At 41.5% G+C, this 13,379-nt stretch overlaps 1 protein-coding gene across 1 annotated transcript; it reads right to left on the bottom strand.

Annotated features, from left to right (window-relative positions):
- Positions 1 to 1,151: 1,151 nt before the first annotated feature.
- On the bottom strand, positions 1,152 to 13,364 carry NIT2 (nitrilase family member 2). The gene is made up of 11 exons (XM_048494472.1): positions 13,284 to 13,364; positions 11,432 to 11,550; positions 8,381 to 8,501; positions 8,196 to 8,284; positions 7,687 to 7,780; positions 6,200 to 6,274; positions 5,169 to 5,247; positions 4,613 to 4,711; positions 3,866 to 3,921; positions 3,476 to 3,568; positions 1,152 to 2,212 (listed from the first exon to the last, which is right to left on the bottom strand). Exons 1-10 carry the CDS (start codon positions 13,309 to 13,311, stop codon positions 3,477 to 3,479), a joined length of 852 nt encoding a protein of 283 aa, XP_048350429.1. The 5' UTR covers positions 13,312 to 13,364; the 3' UTR covers positions 1,152 to 2,212; position 3,476.
- Positions 13,365 to 13,379: the final 15 nt, after the last annotated feature.

Below are 13,379 nucleotides of genomic sequence, written 5' to 3'. Positions count from 1 at the left end.
CCTTTGTCAAAAAACTGGAGTTGGAACAGGGATGTATCTTACAAAAGAACAGTTTTCCTTAGTTTAGAATCAGTATGTTGACTGCTGAAATAACATAGAGGGAAAGGCAGACCAGCTCCCTACATATGGTGGTCCTACATATGAATAGCAGACTGCTTGTTAGTGTACCAGTAAGGCACTTTCCCTTATTCCCTTTAAAAGCATATTTAAGCTCTTAAAAACTGTCTTCAGCATATGAGAAAGGTAAACTGCCATCTGAAATCTACTGGAGATCATAAAATGACCCTGCGTTCGTACAGAGACCTGTTGGGTTTAGCTACTGTGCAAGCATTTCCTTTTTGTAATCCTGATCCCATGAAATCCCTACTTACTCTAATTCTTAAAGATGACAAAAGGGACAGAGGGGCATTTGGTGACAAAAGGGACAGAGGGGCATTTGGTGAATAGTTAGAATAGTTAAAATACCAAAGCTGACAAAATTTAAGACAAAAACTACTTATTGGTGCATCAGTAAATATTGTGCAGTTTCTTTTTTTCATACAGTATTGGTTAGTAAGACTAGTAATGATTATAACACCATAAAGAAGCCCTTATAAATGCGTAGTTCAGGTGTTTTGAAAAATCTACCAGCTCAAACCCCGTTACCCTATAATGAAAGGTTTTTTTCAGTGTAAATATATTTCAGTATAGCTATCTATTTTTTAGCAAGAATGAAAATAAAATAATTATTTAGATTTATTTTCCCTTTACAACAGTCTCGGGGCAGGTTACAATAAAAGCCATAATACAATGAAAACAATAATAAGCTCCTTTCCATAATAAGTTCCTTTCCACAATACATATTGATATGAGTAAGGTAGCTCTAATCTACAAAAAGGCCATATAATTATGTTTCCTGTCCCTCTCCAAGAATTGTCAAATGTCCTTTTTGGCATTTTTAGCTGAGAGACCAGGTGTGTACAGAAATATCTTCTATGAATTTTTTTGCGGGGGGAAGTCAGGTTTAGCACCTGTTCCCCTATATTGCTGGCAGTATCTGTGACATTTTCCCCATCTCATTCACTTGGACAAGTAGACTTTAAACTCTACCTTCTACAACTGTGATTGTAGGTGGAAGACATTCTCTTTTAAGAATGATGAATATTCAGTTGTTCAGAGAAAATATTTATTTGATCAGTATAAATTTTCAAACAGATGACCTTATGGGTGACAAGTATAAACTGTTCCAAGTTTCAGAGAACTCAGGTAAAAAATGTTGAGTTGAAGGTAAAAACATTGAGGAGAACAGATTACAGTGAAGGAAGAGCAAAGAGTTTGGTGTGGGATGAGTACTAACATACAAGATGTATAAGAGCAAGGTGTAGGAAGAACTGTGACAAAGAGCAACCATTTGGATCATGAGATTTGTACCATTTTCTGGCCTACACTTTAGACCTGTACAAGACCTTGCAAAGAACCATCATATATAGCACAAATTGGTAGAAATGAAGCTGTGAACCAAGGCACTTATCCGTCAAGTCACACTGCAACAACATGAACATACAGTGGTACCTCGGTAATTGGCGCCTTCAGTAATCGCCGATTTTGGTGTTCGCTGATAGCTGACCGCCATCTTCTGCACTCGGAAGTCGTTGGTAGCCTCAGTTTCCGCCGACTTCCAAGGCTACGCAAACAGCATTGCACGTGTGCAAATGGCATTGCGCATGCGCAAATGGCGTTGGTGCCTCAGTGTTCGCCGTTTTCAGTGTTCGCTGACCATTGCCGGTGAACACTGAGGTACCACTGTATTTCTGGTTAGTAGCACAGGGTATAACGAACCATATGCTGCAGTGTAATGGTATGCAAATAACTTGATTTGTGTGTGCTCCTGTTCCGGCAGCAAACAAAATAAGGAATCAGGGAGGCTGGGATCAGATACACCCCAAATGATGGTTACAGACTTTTTTTTTTACATGAGAGTAATGCAACTAAAATTTTGCTGCTTTAAAAATGTCAGCATCAGTGGGTGTGCTTACAATGCACACATGAACATGCGTTCAGTTGATGAATGTAATACATGAGGATACCTTAACAGGTTAGTAATCCATCCAGCCCAGAATCTTGTTTTGCAGAGTGGCCAACCAATTGCCCTGGAGAGGCAACAAGCAGTGCCCAGAGGCCAAGGCCTTCCCTTGATGTTACCTCCTGGAACTGGTGTTCACAGGTTTCCCACCTATGAAAATGGAGGTTCTCTTTAGTCAGCAGGAGAGTTTAACCTTGGCCGTTTCCGCACGGGCATAAAATGATGGCCTGGAGACGGTAAAAACGCCGTCTCCAGGCCGCCATTCGCACAGGGGGCGCAGCTGCAGCACCGCCGCGCCGCCCTCGTGCCGCCCGCCCGGCCTGAAGCCGGCATATTCCCAGAGCGCTGGGAAGTGCTCTTTTTGGGGATGCGCCACCGTGAAGCCGCTGCCAAGCGAACGGCAGCGGCTTCACGCCGCCTCCCCCACCCGGCACTTACCTTGTCCCTGGGCCTCCGGCGCATCGCCGAGGCCTAGGGACCGCTTACCCTGCGCCGCTGGAGCAAGCGGCGCAGAGCCAGAAGCGTGTCCCCAGGCCTCGGCGGCTTAGAAGGAAAGGATTCTGCCAACGGCTGGCGCTCCGCGGTGCCGGCGTCCCGCCTCTTCCCAGGACCGTTCATGCGGACGGTCACAGCATCTTCGGGTCGGCGCGCCGACCTCGCCATTTCCGCCACCGTGCAGAAATGGCCCTTGAGTTTTCACTCCCAGAGCTACCTCGATCCAAATTCTAATTTTAAACTACTGGTGCTCCACAGAATTGGTGCCTGGTCAGGACTGTACTGGCTTCCAGCCTCCATTCCACCTCCTAGCCACAGCCTGAGCCTGGCCTTAGGCCTCTTTTCACCTCCCCCTCTCCTCCTTTTCTGGTATGAAAAGCTCTGCTGGAGAAGAGATGATGGGCTGGAAGGGTAGGAGGCAGCAAGGTGCAGCACATGACTGTGTACATGTCCAAGTCCAAACAGGCGTCCACTCTTCTACTGTTGCAGGCAGTCCCTAATACTTATGGAAGCAGCTTTAGACATGGGCAAGGACAGCAGCAGCGTTCGCTATTCAGGTGATAGCAGAAATATGTATGCAGCAACCTCTGTCATTAGTCGTGAAGTCAGTTCACTGAGCAGCAATGCCATGCACCTATCCAATTCGTCATGAAGTGTTGGCGCAGGGCTGCTAGTGCTTACTGGGATGGTGGCAAAAGATGGTCTGGTTAACTACATCACTACCCAGGTCCCAACTGAGTGGCTTTCTGGGCTGTTACAACTCAGCCATTCTAGATAGTCACGTAGAAGTCAAGATGTTTATAGATCAGGTTTAATTGTCTCTTCTACCATGGTTACGTCTTTTTTTAATTTCACAGAACATAGATACACAGAACATAGGAAAAGGCACAAAGTGTACTGATCCAAGTCACTACATACGTCATGCAGTCTTTGCTTGAACAGTATAAAGATCAGAACGCTTCTGGGAAAAAATGGGGATTTGTTGACGAATTTCTGCAAGCTTCTTTAGGTCTGCAAAATTAAGGAGGCCTACGTTAACAGTAATTCTCTTCATCATGAGGATCTAGATCGAACTTCAGTTGTTGGAAAGATCAAAAACACGCTTGCTGCCTTATCTATCCCTGAATTTCCTCAGCCTGTCTTTGTGGATACTCACACAATGACTTTTCAAGGATGGTCATTTATTTTCATTCTACACACAAGAAACTGAGGTTGAGAAGCAGTGGTGTGAACTACACTATTCAATGAGAGCATGGCAGATGAGAAACGTTAGCACTTGAAAGACCAAAACCACGCCCACTGGCTTACCTATATCTGCATATATAACAGTTTCCTCAGTGCCGGCTTTGGCTATGACTTCCCCCCTGAAAAGAAAAGTCAGTATTAAGGCATGGTTATTTAAAGAAGATTTCTTAAAACTGGTTAGAGGAACTCCTCTTGGATCTAAACCTTGGGCAATTCCTCCTTCTCACTCCTATGAACAGATGCTCAAATCAAAATTATCACTGATCTCCACAAATCCCTTTTTGTTTTGTGCACTCCATGGCTTGTTTGGGCAGTAAAAGCCATTTCTTGACTGCCTCAGGTTACTAAGAGGTGAGACCTGACCTTTAAAAAGTCACTTTAGTGATTCTGCTGACAAATGAGGGGCATCAGCCCTTGAGTTTCTTCTTGAGTTTCTTCAGTTAGCTTAGTTCCATTCAATCACTTCTGCCACACTACCTTCCTTTGCGCTGAAAAGCTATATATTTTACACTCCAAAACTTCACAGCAAGAATACCCTTCTGACATCCCCTAAATGGCACAGAAAAAGGCATCTCTGGTACCTTCTCACAGACACCTATAAAGTCAATAGTTAAATATTTATTTTGTATGTGCTGGCGAGAAATCCCTGGCTTCTATTGACCAGAACAATGTTTCTATTTCAAGGATTAAAGTGTTTTAGATTTTTTATTGGGTATGTTATCATTTTAATCTTGAGCTAATATTTCTAATGCATCAAGGCAATAATAATAGTGAAAGAGACCTTAATTAAAGGAGCATTTTGTTACTTACCATGGATTGACTACACTGCTGTGTCCCCAGGCTACATAAGATGCCTTCTCATCCCTAGCAGGAGATACAGCAACCACATAGACCTGGTTATCAACAGCTCTGCGTTTTGAAAAAAAGGAAGACAAAAGGTCACTGCATAAGGATTATATACAGCTGGGAAAAACATTGTCATGGAGCTGCATTCCTATACACTTCCATATTTGAGTCTGCAAATGTAAAAATCATCCCTATGTCTCCATACTTAAGAAAACCTAAGCTAGGAAGGAACAATCCTTAATATCTGAAATTTATTCTTAGAAACTCTGAGGAAATGTTACAACCCAATTTGAAAGCTCCAGTTAAGATGGGGCTGAGTTAGCTATCACTTCCCAGTGTATTAGATGGCAGCTGCTGATGCATAATATGAATTGCAAGGGAGGTTTAATTAAGAAAAACAGATTAGCTGTAGCATTTCTACACTGCTTTTCTTCTATTTTAAAAAAGACACACTCAGATGATGTAATAAGTTACCTAGATGAGGTGAAGTGGAGAAGGGGGACCTGTTGTTATGCCTTACCGTCCTCTCTGCAGCAGCTCCCAGTGGGCAGGACCTGTTGTCAAATTGAAAGCCCCAGGATATACCAAGAGCTGGCAGCCTTGGTAAGAAAGCAAAGGAAGAATTATGTCAGTACTCCCAAAGGAAGAAGACATTTCTGGTCAGTTCACTTGAAGCTAAGTGTTGGAAAGCAGACATTCTCAAACAAACACTATTGATATCGTGACTTTGCTTAGGAGTACTCAGACTGAAGATGTGGCCACAAACTTCTAGTTTAACCATTCAGGTACTGTACTTGCTTTCTCATATATGCTACTGGTTCATACAGTGATTCTGGTCAATTTGCTGCAGTTACCCATCTGACCAGCATTTTGCATAACTACCCAAACCTTTATAAACACATAAGGTCATGAAACATAACATGAAGATACCTTCTACTGGTTGTTCAAGGTCTGTATTTGTCTACTCAGATTAGCAGTGGCTCTCTAGAGTCTCAAGCGGACTCTGCAAATCATCTACTGCCTGGTTAGTTTCATCTGGATAGGCCAAAGATTGAGATTTCCTACACAGGAAGCAGCAGCTCTTCCACTGAGTCACAGTCCCTTCCTCCATTTTATCCACGGCATTTTTTTCTCACTACCAATTTTATCACTCTTCCAAGCAGCCTGATAGGTGTAATTTATAAATATGCATATTCCTACTTTAGTCCAATTAGCCCAGGGGTCTGCAACCTGCGACTCTCCAGATGTTCATGGACTACAAATCCCATCAGCCCCTGCCAGCATGGCCAACTGGCCATGGGATTTGTAGTCCATGAACATCTGGAGAGCCGCAGGTTGCAGACCCCTGAACTAGCCCCAATGAGAGGCACCATTTCTCATACAGTTGTATTGTTACAGTTACACAGATGCATAGTACAGAAAGGACCGGGAGGGGCGGTCAGACATGGGAGAGTGGTCTAGCAGCATATTTGGAAAACCCTGGTTCCCAGTTATGGAGATATCCCATAAGTACAAGAAAGCCGACACCTTTACTCAGCAGGATGTTCTCACCTTTCTGTGCATAGATTTGAGCAAGCTCAGCAAAGCGGATGTCATAGCAGATCCCAAGTCCTATCTTGCAGTAGGCTGCCTCAGAGCAACAAAGAAACAAACGAAAAACAAAATTAAGTACTGGTAAGCTTGAACAGAAACATCCGCTTCCAAGGGCTACAATCAGTTATACCTTACTGTTAAGTAACAACCCAATTTTTAAGTATATGCCTGAGAGAACAATTGTACTTTAAGTCCCTATACATGAAGATTTTGAAAATTACTCTACATTTATACTTCTTTGCATGAAAAAAAATGACAGAGGATATTCGCATAAACTTGCAATAAACAATAAATGTCAGAGTCTAACAGCACTCCTTGATCCAAAAAGCTACAATGATGGTCATTTTTATAATTTGATCTCAATTTGCAAAGGAAAGGCAATATGAACAAGGCAGGGGTGAGAACATCCAGATGGTGACAACATCTATATTTAGACTATTTCCACAATTTAACGGTAAATATTTAATAGCCCAATCTGCAGGGGGAGGCAAATCCACCTATGGAAGTGGCATGGGGCTGCCCTAGCAGATTTGCCCTCCCTGGGGCAATTACCCCAATGAAGTGGCAAATTTGCTGGCAAGCAGCTGCCATGGCCCTCCACAATGGCCAGACATGGAGGACAGCACCACATCAGCACTCCTGTGCCCCTGCTACCTTCGCCGGTGTAGCAAGGGCATTCCAAAGGCATGGCTCCTGGTGGAGATGGTTTCCACCCAGCCTTTGCCTACAGGAATGTAAGCAGCCATGGCTTGGACTTACACTACACTTTTGGGTGGTGTAAGTCCATAATGTCCAATGGAGGGATTTTTGGTGGTGGGAAGGTCGAGAAGACTTCTTGAAGGTGACAGGGCAGCACTGCAGCAATGCTGCGACCAACCACTGGGAGCTCTGGATTGGGTTGCCCAAACTGAATAAAAAGTAAAGGCCTAAAAATGAAACAAAAGTAAAGGCAACTCAATTACAACTGATCTTTAAAAACAGCAACAAAGTCAGCACAAACTAGAAAAATAATTAAATCGGCACTCAGCAATTAAGGAAACAGCGGCACAAAAACAAAATACCACCATATCTGTCAATCAATTCAACTGTTACCAAATGCTTTTTGAGAAAAGCAGTTTTTATGCACTTCTAGAAAGCCAGAAATGAGGGGACAATGAATCTTTTGGGCCAAGGAGTTTCAAAGTCTGATAGTCACAGCTGAGAAAACCTTACCCCACCCCCCCAGCCCCAAATCACTTCTGTTAACATGGGCAAGATACTAGCAGTCCCCCTCAGGTCAGCAGCACTGATTGTGTTTCCCTCTGCATTTCTGATTAACTGCTGACTTTGTGATGTGAAAACTTTATTCCTGATCATACATCTTAGCATGAGAAACTGCCACAACAGAAACAAGAAAATATCCAAAAGATGATTAGTTATCAGTGAAATAAAGACTCTTTACTTACGAGTGTCAAACACAGAGAAACTATTGCCAGGACTCAGAGTTTCTGATTCCTGGAACCGGATTTTCCCAGGAACATCAATATCAAACAGGTGAATCTGTTTCCAAAAGAAACCAAGTCATTGCTAGCAAATTATTCAGCATAATTTTACTAACTGGTTATTCTCTTCACAGGTTCAAGGGGGCTATATATAGTTGAATACAATTCTGTGTTAAGTAGACAACCCTCCAACTTGACTATTGTTGGGTATGGCTTACAGCTAAAGGTATGTCATGGAGATTTGGAGGAATACATCTAAGATTAAGCCACTGTTTTGAATGAAGTACCACTTTAGAGCTTTAATGTATTGCTGTTAGGGGTTTGCTGTTTGGGGTTGTGGACTTTTATGGGGGTCGACTTTAAAGAATTCTACCAAGCAAACTGCAGCGAATAGTGCTGTTTATATCAGATGGGTAACTGCAAATATGTCTGAAACTAGAATGCACCGTAATCCATACGCATTAAAAGTTTACCTTTCTGTGCTTTGCTAACAAAGCACCATCAGGACCAAAAACAGTACATGTGTTGTACAACTTCCCAGCATCCTCTTCTGGAATAGAACCTTCCAACAAAGGAAAGAACGTTTACTGTTAGAAATAAACTGCTGAAATCTACAGAGAAATTAATCAGAAAGAGCCATGAAAATGCAGCAGCTTACCTCCAATCAGATATAGGTTGCATTCCTTTGCAATTTCAGAGAGCTTCTGGGTGGACTCACCAGGGATTTTTTCCGCATACTCTGGAAAATATTGTGTGCCGTAGGGAGAATTGAAGCATTCCTAACATTTGGAAACAAAAGAGAAACTATTATTTCAAGGCAGGGTTAACACAAATTCTCTTAAGTCCTCTTTATGCAATTTCTGGCTAACATCCAGCAATTTCTTTTTCTCTTTTTAGAAATCTGGAGTCAATTACTAATTCTATAGATGCTCAGAGGCAGGCCGTGTCTTCCCAAATCTTCCTATACTGCCATTACTGTGGTGTGTAATATAAGACAAGGGCTAAAGATATAAAAGGGTGCACTGATTTCTCTTCAAACAGAAATCAAGGAAAAATCCTTACATTAAAAGACAAAAAAAGAGGAAGAATCAATTGTTATATGTAAAAAAGAGAATCTCAAAAAAGGAAATTCACGGTCCTCATAATAGCAGTAACAATAAAGTCAGCATCAAAGCTGGGGTGGGGAGAGGTTCACAAGCCCTTAAAAAAACCTCAACACTCCAGATGAGGAAGGTGGTGTCCCCTTAACAAGAAAAGGAGCCTCTTGTCCCATATACCTCTATGGCAATTTTGTCTTTATCCTAATAAACTAGGTGATTGTAATGCAGTCTTCTGATAAAACAGTGGACTGCTCTTGAAGTCACATGGTATGTGACTGTTTTATTGGTTGTACACCACCCAGAGCCCTTTGGGGATGGGGTGGTATATTAAATCTGATAGATAAATAAATAAATAAACCCACCATTGTTATTACTTATGTGCTTCTACTTCCTTTAGAGAAAGGGAGACAAAAAGCCACAGACAAAAAGTCACGGGATCAGAGTAATTGTGTCAGACCACTCTCCTCTGTCTTCCATGAATAGAATATCCATGGGATCCAACCCAATGTGTCTTCTTTTACAGGCAGTACAAACTAATTTTCATAGTCTTTGTACACAGCTACAGAGTGAGTTTGAAATTACTTTAGTGTGCGTGCGTGTCTTCAAACTGAGAGCTGAGTTTGAGAGAGAAGGGGTGAGAGGGGGATGAGAGAGCATTATGATTAGTTAATTCTAGTGGGTATTTGGGAGGACTGTGCTGGACTGGGGGAGTGTGACAGGATTTCACAGTGAAAAAGACTTCGAATGTCAAAACTCTAGTCAGAGAGTTGGAGCTCTGTGTGAGCATGGCAGAATGGGTTAGGGTTTCTGAGAAGTCATAAAGCTCTGTGAGAGAGTTAGTCAGAAAGTCAGAGTGTATACAGAGAAAGTCAGAGCCTCAGTACACTGTTAGACAAAGATAGTCTGAGAGAACTAGGAGAGAGAGAGAGAAGCTGTCAGAAAGTGTCAAGAGTGAATTTATGTTGAGTGAGTTCTCAAAATATTTGCTGCCTCAGTTTGATTTCGTTTTATTTTGTAAATATTTTGCATGAAACCTTGAAGTTACCTATCAATTATAAATAAAATCTTGCTTTGAAAAAATATTGGAATTCCACCCTCTTTTCCTGAGGACCCCATAGCCATCTACTTTGCCTTATAAGCTCGTCCGCACTACCAAAAGGAGATAAAGATTTTTTTGAACTTTATATTCCTGGTGGCAGCTACCACATAGGGAAGAATTAAGGGAACAAATATTAGTTGGCACTTATATATTTATTGATAAATAAAAAAGAGTGGACATCGCATTTGATGGTCATGGGTGGATGGTCATCGCAGTGTTGCTCATCTTAGCCAACTGTGTTATTTTACATTGTTGTCAAAATTTTATCCTAATCCAAATATAATGACTGCAAAGAATTGTCAGTTCTGAATTCTCTTGCTCTCCTTCCTTGGAGCCAGATTCGGGGTTCAGATAACCTTAGCTATTACATAATACGAGGCAAATACTGATCAAAGAGTTCATATTCTCATAAGATCTCCAGTCTCATGAAATACTTGATGGACCCAGCAGAAAAGCCCTCATGATAGATTAAGCCACTACTTATAATATAAAGTATGTGGACATAGAAAGTAAAGATCATAGGAGTACTGCATTTGCCCAGGTAACACTGCAGGGCCAATTATCTGAAGAGAAAACACTCCCAACTTAATATAAATTTTGCATGCTATACCAAGACCTTTGCCCTGTTGAGTCACATAAATGGCAGCAGGAAGTTAATGACCAACTCTGAAGGTTAATGGCCAACTCAGGCAACAGAGACAATAAAACTGAAAAGACACCAGTCAACATCCTTGCTGGGCAAGGTAACAAACCTCACATTTCAATGTAAGTGTTGTATGAAAGACAGGTTAAAACAATCCAGAAAGGATATACAGTCAAAAAGATGTATAACCAACAGACCCTGTTGCAACTATAAAATTAACTAAATTTGTTTCATTGTTCATGAGCCAAGAAAACAACAGGTAGAATGAACAAATGGGACATGATGAGGAATCTTAATGGTGCTAATATATCTGGATTGGTCAATTTGCATATTAGTTAAATTGGATTTTTCTATTGCTCTCCCCTGCTGTGTGGACTCAGGGTGATATATATCACTTAAAATACAATTAAACAGTAATACAAAATATAATGATAATACTAATACAATAAAACCACAACAGGCGTTACAATAGCAGGTGATGCTGTTTGGGTAGTAACATTTTATCTAGCTCCAGATCTCCAAAAGCTAAGAAAGACTAATCAATTCCCCTGAAGTTGGTGCAATGAATAGGGAATTTTTAGCTGAATAATAATTCTTCCTTTTAACTTACATCATTAGCCCTGGCCTTATTTTTTATCTCCTGGCATCTTTCTACGAACATGGTAGAATCAAGGGAAGCCCAAGTTGTGTCAAAACTGTGCTATAACCATCTATGCTGGAAATGAGTAATTAATTGTCATTAAATTATTTCAGAGCCTATTGTGGGAAATATACTGAGTCAGAGAGGAAAACTGAAACAAAAACACATGATCGAAGCACAAACAACATGCTGGAATAAAGGGCTGAGAAAAAGTCCTAAATACTCACTGGAAGAATTACAAGTTTTGCTCCTTGTGCAGCTGCAGTCTTTACAAGCCCAGCGGCCCGATTCAGATTTTCTGTTTTGGCAGCAGATACTTGAAGCTGGACAAGCGCTATCCGGAAGTCTTAAAACGAGAAAAAGCAAAGAACAAACCAGCAAAAGATTGCATTGTTGCTACTGCAAATGCTCCACAGAATGGTACGCCCACAAGACAGGCCAAACAGAAAGCAAGTGAGAGCCACTTCAGGCCAGCATTTACAGAAAGGGGCATGCTTGTATAGCATTGGTGATGTGTTGCAAGAACTGAATCTACTGGTCAAGGGTTTAAAGAAGATGTGTCATATTTATGATATTTTGCCTCATGGGTATAATCACCTTCCTCAGGAGGCAGCAGATAATTTGGGTAGTTGCACTAAGGGGCTGTAATAGATTCCCAAGAAGAAACTTGCCAGTCTAGACAGAAGAACAGGAGAGCCGATTTCCTATTTTCTTACAACTGTGATAGATGTAAGACAGCCTAGGAAAGGGAAAATGTAATGAGGATGTGATTTTCTCCAACTCCCTCCTTGTGCATTCCTGAGGACTACTGTCTACAATTGAGGGGTGTTATGAGAAAGTCCTCATCCTCCTGATGGAATTCTGGAATGCAGTATTCTAGATATGGAAGCCAAATTCAGAAAGTTTTAAGGCATCACAAAATTCAAAGAGATTCTCTGGGCCTTGCAGAATAGAACAGAATGACCCTGAGCTCTTCATTCTCTTGATTACTTATTTGCATTTAGGTAATAGAGTGATGGGAGATGTCCAAGGAATACCAGGTTTGTGACATAAGGGCACACCTCTCCTCTCCTCTTATCTTGCCTTGAAAACCCTACAGGGTTGCCATGACTCAACTGTGATGTGACAGAAAAAAGGGGAAAAAAGAAGGAAAAAAAGAACATTCACACATTCAGGGTCAGCTTTTGCTGCTGTTATGAGGAAAGTGTCTCCCTACAATGCACAGAGCAGATTTCATTTAATACGCTTTTGAGGACAAACCTCAAACCATAAAGAAAATAGAGGTTTTTTCCCAATAGCAAACAAAATAAGAACATAAGAACATAAGAAATGCTCATGCCTAGTTTACATATGAAAGAAAATAAGGTAGTAGAAAGGGTAGCAGACAGGAAAGGGGTGGCGGTTACACTGAACTGTACCACTTTAGATTGAAGGCGGACCATCATGAAAGTGGATGAAATTTTATAATGAACCCCTCTAAAACACTCCCTTCAAACAGAAAGCCAGCTCAGCAAGAGTAAAGAGGGGGCAGCACCTTTTTCTCTACTCCACGTTATTTTTGTGCTTGCGCAAAAGTTTTCTTTGTAATGGCAACGTGGGAATCCACACCATTATCTTAAGCGGTACCGTCCATTTTACAGCACAGCACTGTCCCTCATTCTCCTGCACGTGCGAACCACCTGTCAGAAACCAGAGTTATCCCGACTTGACTGAAAGCTTGCAAACCGAAACTAAAACATCAGACATTAGAGGAAGACAGATAAGATCTAACTGAAAAACATACACTGGAGCGATTACTTAAAAGCACTCGCATACACCTGCGGTCCAGGAAAAGAATGGCTCAGACAGGAGTAATAAGGTGCTCGGGGACTATCGGAGAACGTTTAAAGCAGGGTCTGGGGACAAACAAGCCTCGAGACAGAAATCCTCAAACAACATCAAAAATAATTTAGGCGCCTCATTTCACATTTAGTTATTTATTTTTCAAAAAAAAAATAATTAGAAAATGAAACGATAATTTTAAAAACATTTTAAGAGAACCCCAAGGCACGATGGCGCCGTTATTAGAAAGACACTCACTAGTCATGACTCCCTTCAGCAGCTGCATAATAAGCAGGAACTCGAGTGCCCCAATGATACAGATGCGGGTGGGGAGAATCACAACGCATGCGCACT

The sequence above is a fragment of the Sphaerodactylus townsendi genome, linkage group LG04, assembly GCF_021028975.2.
Source record: "Sphaerodactylus townsendi isolate TG3544 linkage group LG04, MPM_Stown_v2.3, whole genome shotgun sequence".
NCBI lineage: Eukaryota > Metazoa > Chordata > Lepidosauria > Squamata > Sphaerodactylidae > Sphaerodactylus > Sphaerodactylus townsendi.
This window is presented reverse-complemented; position numbering and strand designations above follow the sequence as displayed.

Excerpts from the sequence above, each read along its gene's own strand:
- NIT2 (XM_048494472.1), bottom strand. The coding sequence starts at position 13,311 with ATGCAGCTGCTGAAGGGAGTCATGACTA. Across the intron at positions 7,781-8,195 it reads TGTTAGCAAAGCACAGAAAG|ATTCACCTGTTTGATATTGA; the intron begins GTAAACTTTTAA and ends TTTTGGAAACAG. Across the intron at positions 3,569-3,865 it reads TGTTATATATGCAGATATAG|ACCTAAAGAAGCTTGCAGAA; the intron begins GTAAGCCAGTGG and ends TTAATTTTGCAG.